The sequence below is a fragment of the Dasypus novemcinctus genome, chromosome 10 (genome assembly GCF_030445035.2).
Source record: "Dasypus novemcinctus isolate mDasNov1 chromosome 10, mDasNov1.1.hap2, whole genome shotgun sequence".
NCBI lineage: Eukaryota > Metazoa > Chordata > Mammalia > Cingulata > Dasypodidae > Dasypus > Dasypus novemcinctus.
This window is the reverse complement of record NC_080682.1, coordinates 132,339-158,265: the sequence shown is the minus strand read 5'-3', so window position 1 is coordinate 158,265 and position 25,927 is coordinate 132,339. Positions and strand designations below refer to the sequence as shown.

Here is a 25,927-nt window from a genome sequence, read left to right as displayed (position 1 = left end):
AACCGCGGACCTCCCATGTGGTAGACGGACGCCCTAACCACTGGGCCAAGTCTGCTTCCCTATCCTCAAAAACTTTGGAGGCCAGAAGGCAGTGGGATGACATAGTTGAAGTTCTGAAAGGAAAAACCACCATAAAGGATTCTATATCTGATAAAACAACCCTTTAAGAATGAAGGAGAGGGAGTGGATGTAGCTCAGTGGTTGAGTGCTTGCTTCTCATGTACAAGGTCCCAGGTTCAATCCCCTGTACCTCCTAAAAAAAAAAAAAAAAAAAAAGGAAGAGAAATAAAGGCATAAAGGAATTTCCAGAAAGAGTTCACTACCAATAGAACTGATTTACAAGAAGAAATTCTAAAGGGAGTTTTTTAGGCTAAAATAAAAGGACACTAAACTGTAACTTTAAGTCATAAAAAAAAAAAGGATACAAGAAAAGATAGCTTCATAGGTAAATACAAAAGCTGGCAGTATTTTTCTTTTGGTTTGGTTTGTAATTTCTCTCTTTTTCCTATAGTATATAAAAGGCAAATTCATAAAAATGTATACATCTATGTTAAAGGACATAGAATGTATCAAGATGTAATTTGTGATGTAAGAATACAAAGGGGGAGGGATGGAAATATATAGCAGCACAGAGTATGTAAACCAAGGAAAACAAGTTAGCATTATTCAAATTAGATGGCTGTAAGTTTACCAAGTTATTTGTTATCCTCAAGGTAACCACTAAAAAAATAACTAAAATATATAAGGAAATGGAAAGAAAAAGGGAATCAAAATGGTACACTACAATAAAAATCAACTAAATTTTTAAAAAATCAGTAATGGAGGAATTGAGGACCAAAAAAAAAACCACACAAAAAAACATAAGACATACAGAAAACAAATGGCCAAATTGCAGAATTAAATCATTTTGCATTAGTAATCACATTAAATACATATGAGTTAATTCTATTAAAAGGCAGAGATTGGCAGATTAGATATAAAAATGAGATCATCTATATGTTGCCTACAATAGACTCACTTTAGATTTAAAGATACAAATAATTTGAAAATAAGAGCATGAAAAAGATATGTAATAGTAACCAAGTAGAGTGGGGGCTGCTAGACCATTGCAAGATGAAACAGTTTACAAGAAACACAGAGAGGCCTTACATATGGACAAAAGGTACAGCAAAACAATAACATATATTACAGTTATGTCTTAGACTGCCAGGCTGCTATGACAAACACCACACGGTGGGCGGGCTTAAACGACAAGCATTTGCTGATTCACGGTTTTGGAGCCAGAAGTCCCCAAGCAAGGCTGTGGCCAGGCCGGGCTGTCCTGCAGTCTGCGGCGTCCTGGGGCTGCCGCGCCCTCGAGCTCCTGGGCTGGGCTCTGGGCCTCACAGTGTCTGCTCTTGCAGGTCCCTGGCTCCTCTGCGTAGAGCCCCCAGCATTGTGAAGTAGGGTCCACCCTGACGACCCAGTCTGCCACATCGTAGCTGATACATCTTCACGGGACGTATTTACCAAGGGGTTCACTTCCGCAGGAACACAGACTGAGACCGAGAGCATGTCTTTTGCAATTACCAATTCATTTGGAAGGGAAAATGCAACTGAATAGCCAAAAGCATTCTAAAAAAAGAAGAGTTGGGGTGGGAGGAATTTCACTGCCTGACTTTGAAACATATTACAAAATTACAGTGGTCAAAACAGTATAGTACTGGCATAAAGATAGACACATCGATCAGTGGAATAGAATTGAGAGTCCAGAAAGATACCCTCACCTGTACAGTTAACCAGTTTTTGACAAACCTATCAAGTTCATGTTAACAGGACAGAACAGTCTCTTCAACAAATGATACAGGGAGAATTGTATATCGATAACCAAGAGAATGAAAGAGGACTCCTATCTCACTCCCTATACAAGAATCAACTTAAAATGGATCAAAGTCCTAAATATAAAAGCCAAGACAATAAGACTACTAGGAGAAAATGTAGGGAAGCATCCTCAAGACCTAGTAATAGGTGGTGGTTTTTTGACCTTACACCCAAAGCACGCACAACAAAAGGAAAGATACATAAATGGGACCTCCTCAAAATTAAACACTTTTGCACCTCACAGGACTTTATCAAAAGGGTGAAAAGGCAGCTGACTCAATGGGAGAGAATATCTGCAAGTTACATGTCCAAAAAGGGTTTAATATCAAGGGTATATAAAGAGATGTTACAACTCAACAATAAAAAGACAAATGACCAATTAAAAATGGGTAAAAAATTTGAACAGATATTTGTCCAAAGAAGAAATACAAATGACAAAAAAAAAAATCCAAACAAACACAAGAAAATATACTCAACATCACTAATGATTAGAGGAATGCAAATCAAAAGTACAATGAGATATCATTGCACACCTGTCAGAATGGCCACTATTAAAAAGACAGAGAACTGTAAGTGTTGGAGAGGATGTGGAGAGACAGGAACATTTATCCATTGTTGGTGGGAATGCAGAATGGTCCAGCCACTGTGCAGGACTGTTTGGCAGTTCCTAAAGAAGTTGAATATAGACTTGTCGCATGACCCTGCAATACCACTACTGGGTATATACCCAGAAGAACTGAGAGCAGAGACATGAATAGACATCTGCACACCAATGTTCATAGTGGCGTTTTTCATGATTGCCAAAAACTGGAAACAACCCAGGTGTCCATCAACTGATGAATGGATAAACAAACTGTAGTCTATTCACATGATGGGATATTATGCAGCTGTAAGAAGAAATGAAGTTGTAAACATATGACAGCGTGAATGAACCTAGAGGACATTATATTGAGTGAAGCAAGCCAGGCACAAAAGGACAGATACTGTATGATTGCATTACTATGAACCAAATATATCATGTAACATATTGTATGATTTTAAAAAAGTATATGTATCCAGTACCTTTAATTGAGAAATATATGCTTTTATCCAACTGTATTGTCTTTTTATTTTAGTTTTTGAGGAAGGGAAGGGAGGAAGGAAGGAGAGGAAGGAAGGAGAGGGAGGGAGGGGGAGAAGGAGGAAGGAGAGGGAGGGAGGGAGGAAGGAAGGAAGGAAGGGAGGGGAGGGAGGGAGGAAGGAGGGGAGGGAGGAAGGGAGGGAGGGAGGGAGGAAGGAAGGAAGGAAGGAAGGAAGGAAGGAAGGAAGGAAGGAAGGAAGGAAGGAAGGAAGGAAGGAAGGAAGGAAGGAAGGAAGGAAGGAAGGAAGACAGGCCTTTTGAGGAGGTACAGAATCCAGCCTTCCAGTCTGCCCTCTTGACCTCAAAAAGTCAGGTTCTGGGAGCAGATGTAGCTCAGTGGTTGAGCACCTACTTTCCACATATGAGGTCCTAGGTTCAATCTCTAGTACCTCCTAAAAATATATATATAGGGTTTGTATTCAGAATATATGAAGCACTCACACAACTCAACAATAAAAAGACAATCCAATAAAAAAAAAGACATGTTCTTTCCACATGCAAAATACATGCACCCCATCCAGTATAACCAAAGCTTGAAGCCATTTCAGTAACAACGCAAAACAGTCTCATCAAAATGAGTTATGGGTGTGGTTTGTCCTGGGGCACAATTCCCCTGTCTGTGGACCTGTGAAACCTAGAAAATGATTTTTCTGCTTCCAAGATACACTTGTGGGATAGGCTTAGGATAGACATGCCACTCCAGAAGGAAGAAATTGGAAGGAAGACGGCTGTGGATCGCTGGCAAGTCCACAGCCCAGCAGCGTCAGTGCCACTGGATTCCAGAGCCCGCGCGCCGTCTGTGGACCATCCTGTGCCCTCTGGGCCTGAAGGGGGCAGCACCCCTTTAAGTGCCTGGGCCCCCCTTCCCCAAGCACTGTAGTGTCCACACTCTCTAAAACTGGGGTGCAGGCCCCATCCACCGCATTATCCCCAGACCCCGGGCCACAGGCCCCACTCGGAGCATGGGGTGGCAGCAGCCCTCTCACATCTGGGGGGGCTGCCCCTCCGAGCGCCAGGGCTTCGTCCTGGCCACTGGACAGGCAGGGTCACAGTCACCCGCGCTGGGGGGGGCTGGGCAAGCAGGCCCCAGGGAGCCTGGAGGGGTCTCCTTTGGAAGTCGGGTTTGAGGTGCGCGTGAGGCGCCCCAGCCTCGGAGCCGCCCGCCCCGGGCTGGGGAGAACAGGCTGGGTCCAGCCTCTGGGTGCGGGTGGCCTTTGCAAAGGAGAAGCCACACTTCGGGGAAGCGGGAGTCCGCGCTGCCGGCAAGGGCGCGGTCCTGGAGCCGGGGGAGGCGTCTCCACGAGGGTCAGGAGGACCCGCATAGCAGCAGGAAAACCGCCTGGCCTACGGTCACCCAAACTCGGCCCCTGGGCCTTTGGGTCTGGGCTCAACTAACACCTTCTCTAACCCCTCGGCCCCTCGGTCCCCCCCCCCGCCCCCCCAAGAGCCTCAGCCCCTGCCTCTCCCTGTGCCCAGCTCTGGCCTCTCCTTAAAGCGACCCCGTCTCCTGCATCCCACCGCCCCTTCTCCACCCTGACCGCCTCCTGGGCTTGCTGTGGGCGGGGGGGGGCGCCCCCCGGGGGACACTCAATGGGGTGAATGAGCGGACTAGGAAGTGGGAATTACATGCCCGCTCTATAGAAGAGGAAACTGCGACCCCGAGCGCCTAAGTGGCTTGAGAGTTTCCCCGGAAAGCTCCGGCCAGCGCGGGTCCCCGCCGGCGCCGGGGCGCGGCTCCCGGGGGCGCCCCGCTGCACGCCCCCTGCCCTCCGCGCGCGGCCCCGCGGTGGGAGGTCCGCGGCCCCGCGCCCGCCCCGGCCCGGGGTCCCGGAGGGCGCGCCGCGGCCCCAGCCTGTAATTTGCCGCTATATTTAGCGGGCGGCGCGGACGCGCGGGAGGCGCCGAGCTATAAGAGCGGCCGGGGCGCGCACCCCGCAGCCGGAGCCTCGCTGGCGAGACGGCGCTGGAACCCATGGACACCGCGTACCCCCGCGAGGACCCCCGCGAGGACCCCCGGGCCCCGGCGCCCCGCAAGGCCGACGGCGCCGCCCACACCGTCCTCGCGCTCGCGGCGCCGCGCCCCCCTCCCCGCGACCACCTGGTCTGGTCGGTCTTCAGCGCCCTCTACCTGAACCTGTGCTGCCTCGGCTTCCTGGCCCTGGCCTACTCCGTGAAGGTGGGACGCGTGGGCCTCACCCACTCGGGTGAGGTCGGGCACTGCTGGGCAAAGGAGGGGCTGCCCTCGAGGGCGGTGCCAGCCCACCCAACAGAGCGTGGGGCCCGGGGCGGCCGCAAGGCTCTCACCAAGCAGGGCCTTCTCACAGGCCGGGATGCCCCTGTCAGGAGCCCCCTCCCGTGCGCAGCCCTGGGGTGGGGGTCTCAGACCCCAGGGCCAGCCCCCACAGCCACCCGTCCAGCCGCCAGCTGGGCTGGGGTCCTTCATGCCCACGGGGGCAGCGAAGGGAGTGGGTGGGGGGCAGCGAAGGGAGTGGGTGGAGGCCACCCCCCCACACAGATGCTGGGGCCCCCGAGGACGCGTAGAGACCTGCCTGTGGCTCTGACCCCTGTCCGCAGGCCCGAGACCAGAAGGTGGCCGGGGACCTGGAGGCGGCGCGGCGCCTGGGCTCCAGAGCCAAGTGCTACAACATCCTGGCGGCCATGTGGACGCTGGTGCCCCCGCTGCTGCTGCTGGCCCTGGTGGTGACCGGCGCCCTGCACCTGTCGCGCCTGGCCAAGGGCTCCGCCGCCTTCTTCACCACCAGGTTCGACGACGCAGACTACGACTGAGTCCTGGCGCAGGGACGCCCGCCCTGGGACAGGCCGCGGCCCGGGGCCCCTCTAGAGCCCACCCTCCTGGGGTCCGTCCCAGCCCCGCCCGGACCTGGGGTCTTGGGTGAGACCTGGAGCTTCCAGCCTACCCGGGGCACCTAACTCTGACCAGAAGACCCCCGCTCAGACCCCAGGGACTGCACCCCAACCTCGAGGGCCCCTGGCCCGGGGGCACCCCACCCTTCCCTAACCCCTGCCCCCCCACCCCCTGCACATTAAAAGCTCCTCGACCCAGAAAGTGCCTCCTGGGGCTCGTTCCCGGCTGGGGGGTGGGGGGCCGCGTCCTCTGCGGGGGCTCTACCCAGGACCTCCTCAGCCCCCCTCGAGCCCTGGACGGCCCCTGCGGCCTCTGGGGCGGAGGCCCAGGTTATTTTAGGACCGAGTTTGGGAACTGAGGGTTTGAGCTCTGCTGCTCGCCGGGCTGTGGTTTAGTGGCTTTTCCAGAACGCTGTGGGTGTGCCCCTTCTGTGTGTGTGCACACGCGTGTGCATGTGCAGTTTACGTAGAGTCCTCTCTTTGACCCGGTCCCTGAGCATTTCTCTGTCCTGTCTGTGGTCCTTCTGGGTCACTCTGTCCGGACCATGTGTCCCTTCGGTTCTGAGCTCTCATGGGCGCCCTCTCAGGCCAGTGAGGGTGACTGGGAGGGCAGGACAGCCCCGGCGAGGCCGGGCGCATGCGCAGACACTCACACGCAGCATGGCACGGGCCACGCCACACCTGCGCTGCGTCTGCGTCTGCCTCCCTCCTTCCCTCCCAGGTACACACGCTCACAGCTGCGTGGAGAAGCAGAGCAGAGTGGGGCACCGCTGCCTGAGCTTCATGTGCTGGGCAAGGCCTTGCATCCCCGCCCCTCTGTGCCCAACACAGGCCCCCCATCCAGCAGGGCCACGAGGGGGGCTGTGGGACATGCTCACGCCCTGTGTGGCTGGGCCAAGGTCCGTTGGGCCTCGCAGTGGCCTGGCTGAGGACAGCGCTAATTGCAGGGAACATTAACTAGGGCAGCTCTGGGTCTGCAGACCCCGCCCAGGACCCCTTCCCTCCCTGAGCGCCCCACCTGCTTGCCTGCTCCCGCAGCAGCGGCTGGCCGTCAAGTCCCTGCAGTGACGGCCGCACGCGAGCACTGGGGGCAGCTGCGTGTGGACGGCGCGGGTCCTACACTGGGCTCCGAGGACTGGGCATGCCCGGTCGAGTAGCCCCGGGAGACAGAGCCCTGTGCCAGCCCCTGCTGGGAGCCGGGACAGCCGGTGCCGCCTTGGAGGTGGGCCCCAAGCAGGTGTCAGCAGGTTTGGGTGAAGCGGGGGCACTGGCTGATCTGTGCTGACACGGAGGCTGGAAGCAGACGCTGTCCCCAAGTCAGAGCATGTGCTGTGCACATCCCGAGGAAGGGCCCGCCGTGGTGAGGGGCACGGGCCGAAGCGGCCCTTGCCCAGGCGCTGAGGATGGAGTGTGTGGGTAGACCTGGCCCCTTCTGGGGACCCCCAATTTAAACCATGATACCGATGGGCGCTGCCCCCTTCCTGCCCCCCCCAGCTGCCCACGGGCCGCCCGCTGAGCACACGCAGTTGTCGGCACACACGGCCACTGGGAGGGCCCCCTGCCACCGCGGGCCCGTGCCGAGATGAGCCCCTGCTCCTCCCAGGGGCACAGCACACTGAGGGGGCTGCTGGCTGCCCCAGCCCCCAGCCCCATTAACCCCTCCCTGGTCTGTCTGCCCAGGACTGACACTTCCACCAAAGACAAAGAAAATGGAATAATGATATTTTGCCAGCACCAAGAATGTGGCCCCTTTTCCTAAGTGAAAAGGGAGACCTGACCTGTCACTTTCAAAGGGAGGAAAGCACACTGGCTCCTTAAAGGAGCACACTTGCTCAGCCCGTGGGCTGGCGGCTCTACCAGGGCTCTCCGGTGGCCTGTGCCTCAGGGCGGACATGAGCTGCCGTGCGAAGGCTGGGGCCGGCTGCAGGGTCCCAGAGAGGCGCGGCAGGAGGTGGTGAGGAGCGGGACCCTGGAGAGGGAGCTTAGCCGTGCGGCGGCCAGAGCGGGGACGCTGGCGTGGACGTGTGGGAGGCACCGGGGGCAGCGCCTGCCGTGGGGGCTGCAGACCTCTTCAACACCCGGCCTTACAGGGTTTCCCTACAGGAGCAGGCCGCGCCCACACGGGGCGTGCGGTCAGCCTGGGCGCCTGCAAGGGGCTCAAGAGGGGGCCGGATATGGTGCCGAAGCCCCTGAGGAGGGGCTCGGGGCGGGGGCTGGGGGCTCCGGGGCAGGGGTCCAGGGTCTTCAGAGCCTCGGCTTCCGGCCCTCCACGAGGCGCTACAGGGGGCACCTTTGTATCCGACCAGCGCAGAGGGGAAAGCTGGCCTTGTGTCCTGGAGGGGAGAGGACAGAGAAGCTGGGTGGGCCGCCCCTGGGCCCACCCCCCATGCCTGGGGCCACGCACCTGGGGGCAGGGGGAGCCGAGCCCCTGACGGCTGCAGTTCGGCCTCCAGCGGGGGCGTCCAGGGCCCTGCCCGGGCCGTGACCTCGATGGTCACGGTGTCCTCGGAGAAGGAGAAGCTGATCCTGCTCCCCAGGTAGACGACGCCCCAGATGCGCACTCCAGAGACGCCCGCCGGACACGAGGGGTCGAAGGCCAGGCCCATCCTGCTGATCCTGTGGGTGAGGGGAGCTCTGGGGGGGCCGGCTGGGCAGCGGACTGCCCCCCGCCCACCCGCGGCTCTCACCTGAACCCCGTGAACCCGAAGAGGGCCGCCTGCAGGAAGCCGCCCATGCCCGTCAAGAAGTTCACGGCGCCCGACCCATCCGCGTTCTCCGTCCACACCTGGGGGCAGGGCGGTCAGCACGGGACCCCCGGGCGCCGTCCTGCCGTGTCGCCCGGGGCAGGAGCACCCGGGTCAGCCTGGGGCCCAGCCCCTCCCTGCCCAGGAGGCCGCGCCGAGGCCGGCGCGGGGCTGGGGGCTTGGCGGCCAGCTGACCTTGAAGGGCTCGGCCACGTTGGCGAAGCACCTCTCCAGGAGGCCCCACGCCCGCGCCCGGTCCTTCAGCTCCATCCAGCCCACGGCAAACATGCTCTGAGGTCAGAGAGCCGAGTGAGCCCGGGTGGGACGGGCTGCGCCCACCACCCCGCACACCCGCCTCCTCACCCAGCTCATGGCGGGGCCCCGCGGGGACGTCGCTGCCTCGTAAATCTCCAGGTTCTTCCTCCGAACGGCAGGACGGAGGGGGAAGGGGACCGGGTAGCCCAGGAGGACGACGTCCGCCTGCTTCACCTCCTCTCCTGGGGGGCAGGTGCTGCTGACGTGGAGGCGCAGGCCGGGGCGCGCGAGGGGGTGTCCGGAGGGGACGTCCCGTGCGGACACTCCACGCCCGGCCTGGGGGCGGGACGCGGGAAGGCGAGCCTCGCGGGGCCTCGGGCTCCACTCACCGGGCTCGTACCCGTCAAACTCGGGGTGGAAGTTCCGCTTCGGATCGAAGGGCACCTTGATCTTCCCGGCCACCTCCAGCCACCGGCCGGGGACAGGCAGACCCAGCTCCCGGGCCAGGGCGGCGGCGAAGCGCAGGCTGCGGAGGCAGCGGGCGTGAGGCCGCTGGGCCCTGCACGGCAGGGTGGGGCGGGGTAGGGTGGGCAGCCCACCCGAGCCTCACCTGTTCTGGACCAGGACGTTGGTGTACACGGAGTTGTTGACCCCGCAGTGGAACTCATCGGGGGGCATGACTCCTAGGGACAGGGCGCAAGGCGGTGCTCGACACACCAGGGACCTGGAAAGAGCCCTGCCCCCACGGGAGCCCCGCCCCCACGGGAGCCCCGCCCCCACGGGTCCCCCAGGGCACACCCGCCCCTGCCCCGTCCTCACCTCTCAGGTGGTAGTTCTCCTCCTCTGGGCTCCACTCCACACGACTGCACCAGAACTCGGCCACGGCACTGACCAGCTCCCAGCCACCGGCCTCTCGGAAGAGCTGCAAGTCCTGGAGCGGCAGGTCACGCCGAGATGACCTCAACTCCAGCCACCGTCAGCTCACTGTATCTTTTCCCTCCTCTATTTCTTGCTCTAATGACCACGCTTCCGAGGTCAGAACCCCTGACACGTGGGTCTGGCTCTAAGATGCCCACCCCCAGCCAGGAAGACCGGCAGGACTGGCCCCAGGGAGGCAGGCAAGGAGGGGGGGTGTGGGTGGTACCTGGGCGGTGTGGTCACACCAGGTGGGCAGGGTGATGCCTCACCTGGAGGGGTGGTCACATCTGGGAGGCAGGGCGACACCTCACCTGGGCTGTGTCACACCTGGCAGGCAGGGCGATGCCTCACCTGGGCAGTGTGGTCACACCTGGCGGGCAGGTTGATGCCTCACCTGGGCAGTGTGGTCACACCAGGTGGGCACGGCAATGCCTCACCTGGGTGGTGTGGTCACACCTGGTGGGCAGGGTGATGCCTCACCTGGGTGGTGTCATACCTGGCGGGCACGGCAACACCTCACCTGGGTGGTGTGGTCACACCTGGCGGGCAGGGAACGCCTCACCTGGGCAGCATGGTCACACCTGGTGGGCAGGTCGACGCCTCACCTGGGCGGGGTGGTCACACCAGGTGGGCAGGGCGACGCCTCACCTGGGTGGTGTGGTCACACCAGGTGGACTGGGCGACTCCTCACCTGGGTGGTGTGGTCACACCTGGTGGGCAGGGTGATGCCTCACCTGGGTGGTGTCATACCTGGCGGGCATGGCGACGCCTCACCTGGGTGGGGTGGTCACACCAGGTGGGCAGGGCGACGCCTCACCTGGGCAGCATGGTCACACCTGGCGGGCAGGGCGACGCCTCACCTGGGTGGTGTGGTAGTACAGCTCAAAGGCCAGAACTACGGCCCCGTTGACGTGGATCTCCTGGACCCCGTAAATATCCTCGGGACAGACCTCCTCGCCAGAGCTCGCACTCTCCCAGGCGAACTTGGCGCCCTGTGGGGAGAAGCCGACTGGACCCTGCTCTGGGGCCTGCAGTCGCCCCGCCTTGGGGTAGTGGACCCAGAGTCCTGGCCCCACTGAGAGGGGGCCCAGGGAGGGGTATGGGGCTGGCCGTCTCCTGGGCCCCCGGGGCGGGGGCCGGCCTCACCTGGTAGCCCAGTCTGCGGGCGTTCTCCAGGGCGCCGCCCAGCGTGCGGACCCGGTACTCGAGCAGCGCCCGGGCGGCCTCCGGGTGGAACATCAGCACGTTCGGGAACAACCAGAGGTCCTGGGAGCACAAGGACCCTCCATCGGGAGAGGCCGTGCCCGGCCCATCTCCCCAGCACCCTATGCTCAGGCCGTCTCCTGGGCTGCCCAGCGAGCATGTGGGACCCCCGGGGCTCGGCCAGAGCCCGGGCACGGGGAAGTGGCAGCAGGGAGGGCTCCGCTGCTCGCTGCCCGCCAGGCCTCGGCTGACCCCAGAGCGGGCCTGGGTCAGCTCCTGCCCCCTCCACGGCGCCATGCCTGGCAGCCCCCAGGCAGCGCCTGCCCCATGCCTGTCCACTCTCAGGCCCTCCACCCTCGCCCCACGCAGAGGCCTCTCGAGGCTTGCTGGAACACAGTTCTGTCAACGTCACTGCCCTGGTCGGGGCCCCCATGCCCCCACAGCCCTCAGGACATGCTCTCTATGAGGGTCTGTTCACACCCGCTGCGAGCCCCTCCCCACACTCCATGCAAGCCCCCCCTCTAGGCCTCTGCACCTATGTTTCCACCAAACTCCCATGCCTCCTCCTCCAGGAGGCCTTCTCTGCCTGCCACAGCCCTGGGTTGCCCCACGACCCCCAGCCCCACACGCTGCGCACCACAGGGAGGGCTGCACCTGGTCCCAGAAGACGTGACCCCAGTAGCACTCGTCCTGACTCCCGTTGGACAGGCCGCCAGGGCTGAGGCCGTGGGAGATGTGTCCTGGGGCCCCGGGCTGGGGCAGGGCGCTGAGCAGGTAGTAGAGGGCACTGCGCAGGGCCTGGCGCAGGGGCAGGGGCCCTGCCACCTCCAGGCCGCAGCCTGCCCAGAGCTGGGCCCAGGCCCGGGTGTGGGCCGTGTACAGTGCGCCCTGGGCCTGCAGGCGCAGGGCTTCCACGAGGCGGGCCTGGGCCTCTGCCTGGCTGCTGCCTACAGCAGTCAGGAACTCCCAGGCCCGGTCCTCCTCGTCCTCTGGAAGGGTCAGAACTGGGGGCACTGGCGTCCATAGCACGTGCACCTCCTGGTGCGCCCCCCCGGGCTGCTCGGGCACGAGTGTGTGACCGAAGAGGTGCCTGCAAGGGCGAGGTGCTGTCAGGGCCTCCCCGCCGCTGCCCGGGGCCCTGCTGCCCTCGGCCGGCCCCGTGGCCCACTCACCGGGCACCCTGGAGGTCAGGGCCCAGGTGCAGGTCCAGGTCGGGGCTTTCTGGGGAGAAGGCGGCCTGCAGCTGCACCGTGACGGGCTGGCGCCCTGCGGCCAGGCGGGCGACGGTCACGCTGGACACCAGGACCTGGGGCAGCGTGCGGTGGGCGTAGAGGCGCTGGGAGGCCTGGAAGTGGGGCCCCTCCAGGGTGTGCAGAAAGGAGCCTGGGGGCGGGGGCCGCGGTCACCTCGGAGCCGAGGAGGGGGGCGGTGCCTGTGCCCCACTCAGGGCCACCGTGGAAGCTGACAGCTGCCGCCTCCCCGGCCAGAGCAGAGCCCCTCCGACCTCGGGCGTCTCTGCACGGTGACCCCAGGCTCCAGCCAGTCTGAGGGGCCCGCTCGGCCTGCCAGGAGGGAGGGTGGACCCCAGGCTGAGGCCAGCACCTGCCCCCGCTGCGTGGCTGTTCTGTGCCCCCTTTGCTTTGGCAGGTGTCAGGGTGGGCTGAAACGAGGGTGGGGTCAGGCTGCGCTACCTGTGTTGGTGTCCAGAGCAAAGGTCTCAGTCAGCTGCTCCCCTGCCCCTGCAGGGGCCCCCAGCCGGACGTTGAGGGTGCTGGGCAGGGCCGCCCGGTGGGTGCTGACCCCAGCCCCATTGTACACGCCGCTCACGTGCATGGTGTCGTGGTACACACGCGTTCCCAGGTACGCACTGGTCACTGTGGCCAGGAGGCGAGGGTCACTGGGCAGAGAGTGGGCTGCGAATACGGTGGGGTCCTCGCCGGCAGCCTTCACAGAGCGCTCGACCTGAGGGACCTGGAGAGGGGGCGGGAGATGGGGGCCCCGGGGCAGCCCTGCTCTTCCAGGGCCTGCTTCCCAGGGGACCCTTCACCTGACCTCCGGGACCAACGAAGTCCCCAAACTGTCGCCTGAGAACCCCAGCGGACCCTTCGTTGTTCTTCCTGGTCTGCTCTCAGGCCCCCTGGGAGACCCCTCCCCACAGTCATGCGGTTGGGACCAGAAGTGGGGGGCTGCAGCCCAGGGACGTTGTCCCCTGGGTGCCCAGGACAGGGAGGAGGCCAGAATGAGGGCTGGGGAGCGTGTAGGGCGTGGGAGGGGCGGGCCGTGGAAGGGAGGGACCCTGGGCAGGGGCAGGGAAGGAGCTTCCGGTGGGGAGGCCGCCCGGGGACTCACTGCAGCCCCTCCCCCGGCGTCCCCCTCGCTGGCAGCCCCTCCCCGGCCTCCCCCTCGCTCGCAGCCCCCACCTGGGCGGGAGCCTGCATCCTTGGCTCCGCCTCGGGGTCGGTGCTGCCCCTCCAGGGTCTGGAGGCCGAAGTCGCCATGGGGCCGCGTCACCAGGAAGGGCTCAGGGTCCCGCCCCGGCAGCCGAGGGAAGAGGCGGGGCAGCCTCCTGCCTGGAGGCCAGGCGGCCTGCTCACAGCTGGGGACGCAGGGCAGCCCCCTCCTGGCCACCGGGTGCATCTGTGCCTACACTGGACACGCAGGGGCCGAGGGGAGGGGCTAGCACGGGGCCTGGACCCAGAAGTGGGGTGGGGTTTGGCTGTGCCCCCGCCACCCTCCAGGCTGCTGCTGCGGGCCCCCCCTGCCTCGTGCTGGCCACACGCCAGGCCCCTCTCCCAGACCGTGGTGCCCCTGCCCAGCCTGGGCCCACCATGCTCCCCGAGGGCTGTGGGTGCCAACTGGGCACCGCCACAGGCTGCCCTCCCCCAAGCCCAGACTCAGGGTCAGCCATCCTCTCCACTGGGGGGTCTCAGATCCAAGAGGTCCACACCCAACTCTAGATCTCCCCGAAACCTCCAGTGCCCCCCCAGCTGCCAGGACAGAGCCGTGGCTAACCTGCCCTCGAAGCTGAGTGCCCACCTCCTGCCAGAGCAGCAGCCGCCCCTCGCTGGGCTCCCCGCTTCTGCTCTGCCCTCGAGCCCTTGTCAACACAGACACGGGACGTGTGGGAGTTGCGTGTGTCCCGTTGAACACCCTCCTGCTCGGCACCCAGTGTCGACTGGACCTCGTGAAGGCGTGACGTCAGTCAGGCTGTGGCCCCCTGGGTCAGGCTGGGCTGATGCGAATTCCTGGAGTCCTTTACAGGACAGTGGAAGTCAGACGGAGAGAGAAGCCACGTCCAGCCAGAAGCTGGATGTCAACGGAGCCCGGAGGAGAAGGGAGGAGATGCCGCCACGTCACGGCAAAGCCACGGAACTCCAGGACCGCCGGCGGCCAGAAGATGCCACGCGGGGAGGAAGCCAGCCTTCCGGCTCCGAATGCAAGAGCCAGCCGACCCCTGTGGTCAGGACAGCCCACCGCGTGGCCTTCGTCTCAGCAGCCAGGAAACCAGAACACACACCCCTGTCCAGAGCCCTGCACTGCCCCACCTCACGCGGAATGAAAGTCCTTTGGGGCTGCCAGGCCCCACCTCGGTTCTTGACCTTGTCTCCTTGCCCTGCCCCCTTCCCACTGCAGCTGCACCAGCTTCCTTGCCCTTTCTGGAACCTTCCGGCTCTCTCCACGTCGAGGCTCTTGCACGTTCTCCTGGAGCACTGTTCCTCAGGACAGTGTGGGGCCCGCGGCTCGCTCCCTCCCTTCTGTGTTCAAATTCCTGCCCTTACCGAGACCCCCTCCTCCAACTGGGAAGCCCTGGCTGCTCCTCTCGGCTTCACTCCCCCCTGCATTTACTGGCTCCTGCCACGTGTGTATCTGCCGTGTCATATCCCGTGATTGTCATGTTAGGTATCATGTGCATTTATTGCCCACAATGCCAGCTGCAGGAGGGCAGGGGTTTTTGTCTGTTCTCGGCAGTGAAGGAATGAGGGGCTTTACAGGTGGATTCTGGAAGGGAATTTCCCCCCAGGAAGTGGTAGGGCCTGGCCTAGGACTGGGGTGCCCAGAGCCGGCTGAACCCATGGTGGGAAGCAGATGCCAGGGCTCGGGGCAGCCCACCCAGGGCTTCCGTTCCCTCGTGGAAATGGTCAACATGGCAGAAACGAGACGAAAACAAGCTCACGTGCTCGAGGGTCGGGTCAGCACGAGGGTCTCTGCTGAGGAGACCAGGAGAGGCTGTCAGTGCTCAAGTGATGGGGGCTCTGGGGCCACTGCTGCTGGGAGGTGCTTGGGGGGTCCCAGGAGAGGAAGGAGCACTGGGGGTGGGGTGGGGGGCCACATCCTGGGCCTGGGTGGGCTGTCCACTTGCCCCTCTGCCCCACAGGTGCCCAGAGGCAGAGAACGACGTCCTCCCGTCCTTCCAGGTGCAGCCGCCTCTGCAGGGCTCTGACTGTTGTCGCCGCTCCATGGTCTGGCCACTCAGAGGACACTGCTGACCCCCTCGGGAGGCTCCAGGGGTCTGTCCAGTGCAGGGTGCATGATGACCAGACCTGGCTTCGCCGACTTCACAGCCTTCAGCTCCTGCAGCTCCTGCTCGCTCAGCTCCTTGGAGGGCAAACTGTAGCCACATGGACAGGTCAGAGGGTCAGTCAGGGAGGGGAAGGGGGCCCAGGCCAGGGCCTGGAGAAAGGGCAGGAGCTAGGGCCAGGGCCTGACTGGGGGATGACGGGGTCTTAGGCAAAGGCTGGAGGAAGGGATAGCGGCTGAAAACAAATGCTTTCTGGGGAGTCAAATGGCCAGACTGTGGCCTGGTGCACTGGACAACAGATGGGCATTTGGTCAGGCAGAGACTGGTCAAGGCCAAGGGCAGGAGTCAAGACTGCTGTGTTTGAGCGCAGTCCCTTGGGAGGGCCCTGGTGGAAGCCCCCCGCCCTCCACCCATCCCAGGGCCCCAGCACATGCCCCATCCCCACCTGAGGCTCTGCAGGCTGCACCGGGGGTGCTGCAGCGCTGCGCACAGGGCGGTCAGGATGGGGCCTGGCAGCTGGCAGCCGCTGAGGTCCAGTGTGGCCAGGGCTGGGGTCTGGCGGAGCAGGCCTGCCAGGTACTGCAGCACTTCCTGGCGGCCAGGCAGTTGCACCCTGCAGAGGACAGTGACCTTTAGGAGGTGCCCGGGCCCCAGTCCCTCCCGTTCTGCCCCCGGGCTCAGCTTCACCTGAGCTCCCTCTTGTCCCGCCCCCAGGCTGGGCCTCACCTGAGCTCCCTCCTGTCCCACCCCCAGGCTGGGCCTCACCTGAGCTCCCTCCTGTCCCACCCCCAGGCTGGGCCTCACCTGAGCTCCCTCCTGTCCCGCCCCCAGGCTGGGCCTCACCTGAGCTCCCTCCTGTCCCACCCCCAGGCTGGGCCTCACCTGAGCTCCCTCCTGTCCCGCCCCCAGGCTGGGCCTCACCTGAGCTCCCTCCTGTCCCGCCCCCAGGCTGGGCCTCACCTGAGCTCCCTCCTGCCATGCCCCCAGGCTGGGCCTCACCTGAGCTCCCTCCTGTCCCACCCCCAGGCTGGGCCTCACCTGAGCTCCCTCCTGCCGTGCTCTGAGGCTGGGCCTCACCTGAGCTCCCTCTGCCATGCCCCCAGGCTGGGCCTCACCTGAGCTCCCTCCTGCCCTGCTCCGAGGCTGGGCCTCACCTGAGCTCCCTCTGCCATGCCCCCAGGCTGGGCCTCACCTGAGCTCCCTCTGCCATGCCCCCAGGCTGGGCCTCACCTGAGCTCCCTCTGCTCCGCCCCCAGGCTGGGCCTCACCTGAGTGTCTGCACTTGGCACCGTGGCCAGGCCAGGCCCTCGCACAGCATCCGCATGCCCGCCTCGCTGAGCCCGATGCGCAGGAGGCCCAGCTCCCTCAGGGCGGGGGCCACCTTCAGGGCCTCTGAGAGGTCCCGGCAGACCGTGTTGGGGAGTTTACAGCCAGACAGCCTGTGGTCAAGAAGCATAGGGTCTGTACTGGGCCTCTGGTCACCTCACCGCTCCCCCGCTGTGCAAACTGCGCAGCTCTCCGTGGCTGGGGTTCAGGTGGGAGGCCGGTGCTGCGCTGCCTCCTGGACCCACAGTGCAGCCACTTGGCACACGTGCTGCTGTGTTCCACTTTTCCACACGATGCCATGCTGTGTCAGCTTTTTTTTTACCGTTATGGGTCTTTTGATCAGCCTACACAAGCCTTACTTTCGCCATCTCAAGTTGCCGTACACTAGCCCGTCACATCAAGAATGGCCCCAGTTATTAGCCGATTCCCAGCGGTCAGGCAGGCGTATTGTTTCAAGTCTTGGCCATTAAGACAATTCTGTGACAAACACCTTTGTGCATTTCGTTTAGTGGCAGCATTCCCAGCCAAATGCAAACACTTATGGCTCCTGAGAATAAGTTTATCTCAGGCCCCTTCTACCAAGTGCCAAACTAATTTGCCACGCCAACACTGATGCATGCTACACCTCACCGTGACCCTTCGGCACCAGCTCTTGTCATTTTTCTTATTTTTCATTTATTTGTGGCCACTAACAATTCCTGGAAAGTTATTACGCACAAACTGCCAAGCATGTGTCGTTTCTCTTAATCCTCACCTCAGCCCTCTGAGGCACAACCTATGCGCCCCACTTCACAGGGAGGCCGAGCTCTGTTGGCCAGTGTGGTCGTGGGGCACCCTGCCCCCCTTTTTCTCCAAGTGCACTTAGCAGCCTTCCTTTGGGAAGGAACATACACTTGACTTCTTTATCCCTCCCCAGAATGCACCCTGGCTTTACTTCCCCGTTGATCTGGGGCCAGGACCCTCCTTTGTGTTAGCGCCTAATCTGGGAGGGCCCCCACCCCCTCTTCCCTCCTCTGGCAGCCCCAGCCCCAGTCACCAGAGCCACCGGCTCTCAGCCTGACCCACACCTCCCCACTCCTCTCCTCACACAGGATCACACCCCTGCCCCTGCCCCTGGCCCCCAGCTCTGAGCCCCCTCTTTGGGAAGCCCTGGGGGGGGGGTCACTCACGTCAGGCTGCTCAAGCCACACTGCTGGTCAGTCATGGCCTCGCAGAGTGGGCGCAGTGGAGAGACTGGATGCTGTCCCGTGGCTCGAGAACTCCTGGGAGACAGGAAGTTAAGACCACCTGCTCACCTTTCAGCCCCTCCCTCCCATAAGCAATTCCTTCCTTTGGGCCTGGGGGCTCGGAGCTGACTCTGTCCCTCAAGCCCAGGCTGAGCCAGAAGCCCTTTGTCCCTTCCTCCCCCTGCCCCCCCCTCCCGTGACCCCAGAGGGCAGCACCTCCCTGCCAGCTCCTGCCTGTGTGGGAGCAGGGGGGCAAGCTGCCTGCACCTGGGGCACCTGCGTCTGCCTTCACACCTGCAGTGGGTGTCCCTGGGCCCAGCCTGCTGGGTTCCCAATGCTCATTCCCTTCACAGACGCTGAGCCCCTGTGTCAGGGGCTGGGTTGGCACTAAATACAACAGCCCCCTGGCTGTGCCCTGGATGAGCTAGCAGGCGCAGATGCTCCTGGCCTAGGGTGGCCGGCAGGCAACTCCGGGGAGCCAGGACAGGCTTCCGGGAGTGTGCTGGGTGTAGAGGACAACAGGTGCAAAGGTTCAGGGCACAGGAGGTGCATTCTGGGGTAGGCTGTGAGGAAGCCTAATGTGGGGAGGCAGCATGGGGGGGTTCAGAGCCTTGGGGCCAGCCGGGGGCGCCGCCGTGCATGTGGGTGGCTGAGTGAGCTCAGGGAGAACATCTTGGAAAGATGGATGGCGACCTAGCAAGGGGTTTGGGTGACCGCAGCCCTGGGACCTAACATGTCTCCCTCCCGTCTCCAGTCAAGCCCCCAGGGTCCAGGTAGAAGCTCAGGTGCACATGGACGCACTAGCTCTCAGGCCGCCCGTGCGAGGCTCACACTCACCCACTCCCTCCCAGGCTGCCCCGCAGCCGCTTCGCCAGGCTCTTCTTTTTCTTCTTTTCCTGAGCAGTGCCCAGCCCGCAGCCGAGCAGCCGCAGCACCTGCCCCGGGGGGCAGCACCGCACGCAGTAGCTCAGGACCACCAGGTCCATGCGGCTGAAGCGCACTCGCTCCAGCGCCAGCTCTGGGAGGCTGCGCAGTGCCTGCCTCACAAATGCATCCTCCTGCGTCTCGTACAGGCAGTACAGCAACTCCAGAGGGTGGTTGAGCTCCTCGTTTTCATCCTCCTCGTCCTCCTCCAGCGGCTCGGAACTGTTGAGCCCTTCAGGGCCCTCTGGCTTCTCTGGCACCGCCACGGTGACGCCCTGGCCCTGGCCCTGCACCCATAGCAGGGCTTCCTGCTTCACCCGCTCCGAGACGACGCAGCCAAAGTGGCGCTCGATGTCCCGAATTCGTTCAGTGTTCAGAAGCCCAAAGAGGAAGCGGGTGGTGAGTGCGAGGTGGCCTCGCATCTCCACCTCGGAGCACAGGAGCGTCCTGACACTGTCAGCCGGTGCCCCAGGCGCCCCCTCCTCCTCCAGCAGGTAGGACAGCGCGGCGAAGAACTCCTGGAAGCTCTGGTCCATGAACTGGTAGGCAACCTCGTTCTCCAGCACGCCGGGCAGCTCCTTCTTGCTGAGAAACAGCATCTGCACGCTGGAACCGCGCAGCTCCAGCTGCTCCAGGTCCTTCTCGGAGAACTGCGCCCTGTGCCCCAGGAGGCCCTTGCGGGCCAGGCGGCACAGCTTGCGCAGTTCGCCCTGCACCTGCTGCCCGCCTGTGGCAGGCGCGGAGCTGAGCATGCTGGAGATGAAGAGCAGGTACACGGCCGTGGTGGTCTTGGAGGTGCGGGACAGGTCCTGGCGGCGCTGGAGCTGCTGGCGCAGCACGGAGCACACGATCCAGCACACGAAGGGCACGAAGCACAGCCCGTACAGCGTCTCGTTCTCCTTCACGAAGCGGTAGGCGCGCTCCGCCCGCCACTCGTCCTGGAAGAACTTGTAGAAGTACTTCTTCTTGTCCTTGTGGGAGAAGCCGCGCACCTCGGCGCACTGCGGGGAGCGCAGGCGGCCCTGCAGCCGCTCGGGCGCCGTGGCGCGGGAGGTCACCAGCAGCCGGGAGGAGGGCAGCAGCGCCTTGCTCAGCAGCCCGCCCAGCACCCGCGCGCCGCCCGCGGCCTCGAAGGGGTCGGTGCAGGGAGCGGCCTCGGCGGGCGGCAGCTCGTCGGCGCCGTCCAGGATGAAGAGCAGCCGCTCCGCCTGCGCCAGCATCTGCCGCACGGGCGCGCCGCGGTCGGGGCACTGCTCGAGGATCAGGTCGGCCAGGCTGCACGCGCCGGGCCGCCCCAGCACCTCGCGGCACGGCATGAAGAAGGCGAAGTCCACCTGGCCGTGGTACAGCTTGCCCGCCGCCCAGTCGTACAGGATCTTCTTGGCCGCCATGGTCTTGCCGATGCCCGCCGGGCCGCGCAGCACCACGGTCAGCGGCCGCCCGCCCTCCGCGTCGCGGCTGAACAGCCGGTTGAAGGTGTCGGTGTCCGAGCGCCGCGCGCGCACCGGCTCCGGACTCCACCCGCGCGCGCCCAGGCCCGCCTCGGGCCCCAGCGCCTCGTCCTCCAGCGCCGCGCTCTCGGGCGCGATGAGCAGCTTGGTGAAGCGCTTGCTGATCTTCACGGAGCGGGCGTTCCTCTCCTTGACCTTGGCGTGCTGCTGCTGCACGTGCTCGCGGAACAACTTCTTGTAGTCTAGAGGGGACGGGGGCGGCAGGGCCGGACAGGCGAGCTGGCAGCCCCCTCGGAGCTGAGCCCCGCCCCGGCCCCCTCCCCAGCCCCCGCTTCTCCTTCAACCAGCTGCCCAGACCCCCCGGGGGGCCTGGGTCAGCTCGGGCCCCGCCGCCGCCGCCCACCAGGGCACGGACCTACCTGACACCGAGAGCGGCGGCGAGGGGCTGGGGCCGAGCCCTGCAAGGGAAACGAGCGCTGAGGCCCCCCGGGCGGGGTCGAGCCGCCCACAGGAGCGCCCGGGCTGCAAGCCCCGGGCCCGCGAGAGGAGGATGGCCCCGGTCTCTGCCCAGGCGACCCCCGCGCCCCCTCCGGCCCCCGCGCTCACGCTGCAGCCGCTGCTCCTTGAGGCGCGCAGCCACGTCGCGCACGTCCGACTTCTTCAAGGCCTTCCGGGCCACGTCCAGCGCGGGCTCCGGCCCGTAGAACTCGGCCAGCCGCTCCACCAGGTCCACGGCGTCCGCATGCTCCAGCCGCCCCCGCGGGATGCTGCGGCCGCCCGCCGGCGCGTCCCACAGCTTGAGGCGAAAGCGCTTCAGCTGCTCCTCGCTCAGGTCCTCGAGCGCGGCCAGGAGCAGCTCGCGGGCGGCGGCGTCGCGGCGCTCCCTGGGGGTGGGGGCAGGCAGGGGTCAGGCGCACGCTGGCCCCCCAGACCGCCCCAGGCCAGCGCGCGCGTCAAGCTCCTCGTGGAGGGGGTGCCTCTGGCATCGGCCACACCCCACCCCGGGGTCCCAGGCTCCCTGCTGAGTCAGGCCCCGCCGCCAGTTGCTCCGATGGTGAAGGGGGCTCGCTGGGCGCACTGCTCTCGGCTCACCAGGCCCTAGGGGCTCGGGGTCCCAGGCCGCCGGCCCTCCCCCACCCTCCTCCCACACACCTGGCAAGGCCAGGGCGGACCCTGGAGAGCAAGGCCTCCCCCAGGGCTGGTCCTATTTCCCCGCCCACCCTTCCTGGGTGCCTGGAGCAGAGTGAGACCCCTGAAAGGAAGTCGTTGAGAGGGGCTGCCCAGCCCACCACCCATCTGCCGGAACCCCACCCCACCTGGGGCAGTGTCCTCCCAGGGCCTTGCCAGGGCCACAGGTCAGAATTCAGGGGGTTCCTTCTGTGTGGGGAGGGAGTCCCTAGAATCCTGAGCCCGGAGGACAGTAGGGGAAGGATGGGAGGGCCACGTAGAGCCCCAGGGGGAAGCAGGATGAGGAGGAACCCACCGCCCTCCTGGCGGGACCTGTCAGGGTCCAGGGGGCCGCTCTGGGAGCCGGGACTCACCTGGAACCGGAGGCCTCTGGTTCACCCATGGAGTCCTGACCCTGGGTCTAGCACAGGAATCAGAGCGCCGAGCCTTCCCCAGCCCGCCTGGAGCCAAGTCCAAGGAAGAGGTCAAACCGCAGCCATGTCCACCGCCAGCAGTGGCCTGGTCCAGACTAAGCCGCAGTGCCAAGGTCAGACGCTGGCGCATGTGCACACCACCCTTTAAAAGCTTGACTTGGTGACCTTTGATCTTCTACTGACTCCTTTATTTGGTTAGGGTTCCCTGAGAACCCAAGGGTGTGGCTGGAGGCACACCTGTGGGCAGGTAACGTGTGTAGGAACATGTGGAAGAGGGGCTGACCTAGAGCCAGCCTGAAATCTTACGGCATCAGGAGGGGTAAATCCCGAAGTCACGGTGAAAGAAGGCTTCCTAAGAAAGGGGCACTCCAAGAACAAGAGGGCGGGCGAGATGGCTGCAAAGCAGCACTGCCCACCCGAGCTTCGCGAACTCCGACCTGGGCAAAGGACAACGCAGCTTTGGACTTGGAAAGTGAATGTGTGCTATTGCCCCGGGGCCGCAAGAGACCACGCGGAGGTGCACTCTGTGCGGCCCCGGGTGAATGTGCGCGGTTGCTGTGTGCGTGTGCATGTGCCCCAGCTGTGGAGTGCTAGGCTCCAGCCACGTACTTCTGAGCTCTGAAGTGTCTCCATTTGTTTCCTCAGCAGCGCTTTGCCTTGTCAAGTTCCCTGTGCAGAATCGCAGCTCTGTCGGGAGCCAGGACATGAGCAGCTTCCCCGACGCCTCTGGGGCCAGGAGTCGGTGGAGGCAGGGGGATGCACAAGGACGGCCTGCCCGGTGCTCGCTCCCCCGGGCCCATGCCCCTGCGTCCTCGTCACTGCACTCACTCCCCTTGGGACAGCAGAGCCAGGACTGGCCGTACTTACACAAAGTCCACCCCCTTCTTGAGCCTGCAGAGGTCTCGTGTCTGAAGCCTGGCCCGAGTGACGCTGCTCCAGCGGTGGCAGGTGTGCACTGTCCCTACCTGAGGCTCCTCCCCTGGGCTCTGGCGATCCCAGTGAGAGTGGCTCATGTGCACAAAGTCCTTGCGACTCTGAAGCAATGTCAAGTGTTAACAACAGAGTCCTGATTTCTAACCCTGATCCACCCAGTTCTGATCCCATTCTGCCTCTCACCAGCTCTGTTGACCGTTTCCTTGAAATGCTCTTTTCCTGTTATCTGAGGACATTGAGGGCTGCAGGGCAGCGATGGCCCAGGACAGAGGAGCAGAAAGGTGCCTGCTCCTGCTTGTTCTGCGGGGTGGAAGGGTCACCAGGCTTGTTGTTTGGGAATGCCAAGGTCATGACCTCCCTATCTCCATAGAGGGACCCACCTTGAGTGGACTCCCGCACTCCGCACTCCGTGAACTCAGCATCTGCTGATAACAGCCCCTGAAGGGGATTTGATAAAAGGAGCCCCATTTCTGGGAACCCTTGGCCATAGGTGTGAGGTGGGCAGTGGAAGGTGAGGATGCAGGCAGGAGGCTGTGAGCAGAGAGGGGCCAGGGGCAGAGCATGGCTGGGGATGGGAGAGGGCAAGGAGGGCGGGACGGGGAGAGAAAGGAGTAGCAGACCAGGAAAAGGAAATAAGCCAAGGAAAGGACGGTGGAGCCAGCTGGGTGGAAGTGGCAGTTTAGTCCAGATTTGTATCATCCACAAGGTATATCTTCTAAGCAGAGCTACTTCCAAAGGATGACTTTAAAAAATAATTTAGACTTTGTGGTGACTTTCTTCAAAGTACCCCCCCCCACACACACACAGGGCTTTGACTACCCAGCAAAGCTTCACGGAGGTCTTCTTTGGTTCTTTCTTCTCCATGCCCAAGTTCTCCCCTCGTGGCAGCAGGGGACGTGCTGTCCCTGGACTCCTCTTCCCTCCTGCCCCCCCGCCCCAGCACCCACTCTGCTCTGGGGTCCCCTTGCCTCAGTGCTCCTTCCTTTGAAAAGCCTGGTTCTTGATACTTCATGTGTCTTTCTTTCCCTAGTCTGACTGCTCCATTTTTAACCCCAGAGAAAGAACCATTTGAAGCCTCTACAAACCTCCTTTTGGAGAAGTGGATAAGGAGAGGACAAAATGGGCTTAGAGCTGATCCAGCCTACTGTGTCAACAAATTAGATAACCTAGACAGAATGGATATATTCCTAGAAAAACACAAGCCATCAAAACTGACTCAAGAAGAAATAGAAAATTGGAATAGATCTTTAACAAGTAAAGAGGTTGAATTAGTAATAAAAAAAACTTACCACAATGAAAAAGCCCAGGCCCAGAGAACATCGCTGGTGAATTCTACCAAATATTTAAGGATAAATTACTATCAATCCTTCACAAATGCTTACAAAAAAATATAAAGGAAAGGAACATTTTCCAACTAATTGTATGATACCAATACCAAAGATATAACAAGAAAACTATAGAAACAAAAAATCTTTAACAAAATACTAGCAGACAAACTCCTCCAACATATAAAAATAACGTACACACCATGACTAAGTAAGATTTCTCCCAGAAATGCAAGGTTGGTTTGCCAATTAAAAATCAGTTAATGGGGTATGGGTGTAGCTCAGTGGTTTGAGCACTTGCTTCCCATGTATGAGATCCCAGGTTCAATCCCCAGTACCTCCTAAAAAGAAATCAGCTAATGCAACATATCATTTTTAAAAAGATTTATTTATTTACTTATTTTTTCCCCTTCCCTTCCTCCCGCCCTGCTGTTTTTGCTGTCTGTATTGTCTTCTCTTCTCATTTTCTGTCCTCTAGGATTCACTGGGATTCAATCCTGGAGACTCCTGATGTGGAGAGAGGTTCCTTGTCAATTGCGCCACCTCAGTTCCTGGTTTCTGCTGTGCTTCACCTTGATCCTCCCCTTGTCTCTCTTTTGTTGCATCATCATCTTGCTGCATGACTCACTTGTGCGGGCACTGGCTCACCACGTGGGCACTTGCACTCACCATGCAGGCACTTGTGCTCACCAACTCACCATGCAGGCACTTGCACAGACCCTGGCTTGCTGCACAGGCACACTTTCTCTTTCTCTTTTTCACCAGGAGGCCCCAGGGATCAAACCCAGGTCCTCCCATATGGTTGGGGGAAACTCTATTCACTTGAGCCACATCTGCTTCCCAACTGTAACACATTGTATTAATAAAATAAAGGAAAAAAACAGCATGAATCATTGATGCAGATAAAGTATTTCATAAAATCCAACGCCACTTCATGATGTAAAACACCCAATAAATTAGCAATAGAAGGGAATTTCTATTCCTTAACCACAGCTAACATCGTATTTAATGTTGAAAGATTGAATGTTTTCCCGTTAAGACCAGGAACAAGACAAAAATGTTAACTCTTACCACCTCACTTCTATTCAACATTGTACTGAAGACTCAAGTAAGAAGATGAAGTGGGCCACCAAATTGGAAAGGAAGAAGTAAAACTACCTCTGTCTCCAGATGACATACTTTATACAGAAACTCCTGAAGAATCCACTAACAGGCTATTAAAAAGATCAGTATAGTGTCAGGATACAAGCAATGAATAATCTGAAAACAAAATTAAGAAAATAATTCTATTTATAATAACATAGAAAAGAATAAAATTTTTAGGAATACTCTTAAGTGCAAGACTAGCATGCTAAAAATGACAAAACATTGTTGAGAGAAATTAAAGAACATCTAAATAAATGGAAGGATATCCCATGTTCGTGAATCAAAAGACTTAACATTGCTAAGATGGCAATACTCCCTATAATGGTTAGGTTATTGTGTCAACTTGGCCAGGTAATTGTGCCCAGTTGTTTGGTCAAGGAAGTACTGGGCTAACTGTAATACAAGGGCATTTATGGACTTTAGTCACCATTGACTTTACTGCAGTGGTAAATCGTACATAGCTGATTACAATGAAATCCATCAGGGAGATTGCCATCAGCAAGAGTGAGGC

General features: G+C 61.2%; 3 protein-coding genes across 11 annotated transcripts; 1 reads left to right on the top strand and 2 right to left on the bottom strand.

Annotated features, from left to right (window-relative positions):
• Positions 1-467: 467 nt before the first annotated feature.
• Positions 468-13,495, bottom strand: PGGHG (protein-glucosylgalactosylhydroxylysine glucosidase). Of its 8 annotated transcripts, none has more exons than XM_058304852.2 (14): positions 13,386-13,495; positions 12,657-12,936; positions 12,138-12,348; positions 11,620-12,055; positions 10,909-11,028; positions 10,623-10,754; positions 9,664-9,775; positions 9,455-9,527; positions 9,234-9,370; positions 8,953-9,086; positions 8,785-8,880; positions 8,533-8,630; positions 8,250-8,461; positions 468-2,747 (listed from the first exon to the last, which is right to left on the bottom strand). In XM_058304852.2, the coding sequence occupies exons 1-14, from the start codon at positions 13,461-13,463 to the stop codon at positions 2,740-2,742; spliced, it is 2,127 nt and encodes a 708-aa protein (XP_058160835.1). In that variant the 5' UTR covers positions 13,464-13,495; the 3' UTR covers positions 468-2,739. The 8 variants fall into 8 exon arrangements, with proteins under 8 accessions (XP_058160835.1, XP_071073972.1, XP_023439387.1 ...); XM_071217871.1 differs by having other exon boundaries at positions 9,245-9,370; XM_023583619.3 differs by lacking the exon at positions 468-2,747 and adding an exon at positions 7,545-8,178.
• On the top strand, positions 4,662-6,041 carry IFITM5 (interferon induced transmembrane protein 5). The gene is made up of 2 exons (XM_004474913.5): positions 4,662-5,156; positions 5,555-6,041. The coding sequence occupies exons 1-2, from the start codon at positions 4,953-4,955 to the stop codon at positions 5,765-5,767; spliced, it is 417 nt and encodes a 138-aa protein (XP_004474970.2). The 5' UTR covers positions 4,662-4,952; the 3' UTR covers positions 5,768-6,041.
• Positions 13,496-14,084: 589 nt separating the features above from the next.
• On the bottom strand, positions 14,085-22,983 carry NLRP6 (NLR family pyrin domain containing 6). Of its 2 annotated transcripts, XR_009187440.1 has the most exons (9): positions 21,953-22,983; positions 21,018-21,295; positions 20,831-20,869; positions 18,874-20,653; positions 17,980-18,072; positions 16,753-16,923; positions 15,930-16,097; positions 15,140-15,574; positions 14,085-14,218 (listed from the first exon to the last, which is right to left on the bottom strand). XR_009187440.1 is itself a non-coding variant. In XM_004474891.2 (8 exons), the coding sequence occupies exons 1-8, from the start codon at positions 21,979-21,981 to the stop codon at positions 15,436-15,438; spliced, it is 2,697 nt and encodes an 898-aa protein (XP_004474948.1). In that variant the 5' UTR covers positions 21,982-22,983; the 3' UTR covers positions 14,862-15,435. The 2 variants fall into 2 exon arrangements, 1 of the variants encoding a protein (XP_004474948.1); XM_004474891.2 differs by lacking the exon at positions 14,085-14,218 and having other exon boundaries at positions 14,862-15,574.
• Between the last annotated feature and the right edge of the window lie 2,944 nt (positions 22,984-25,927).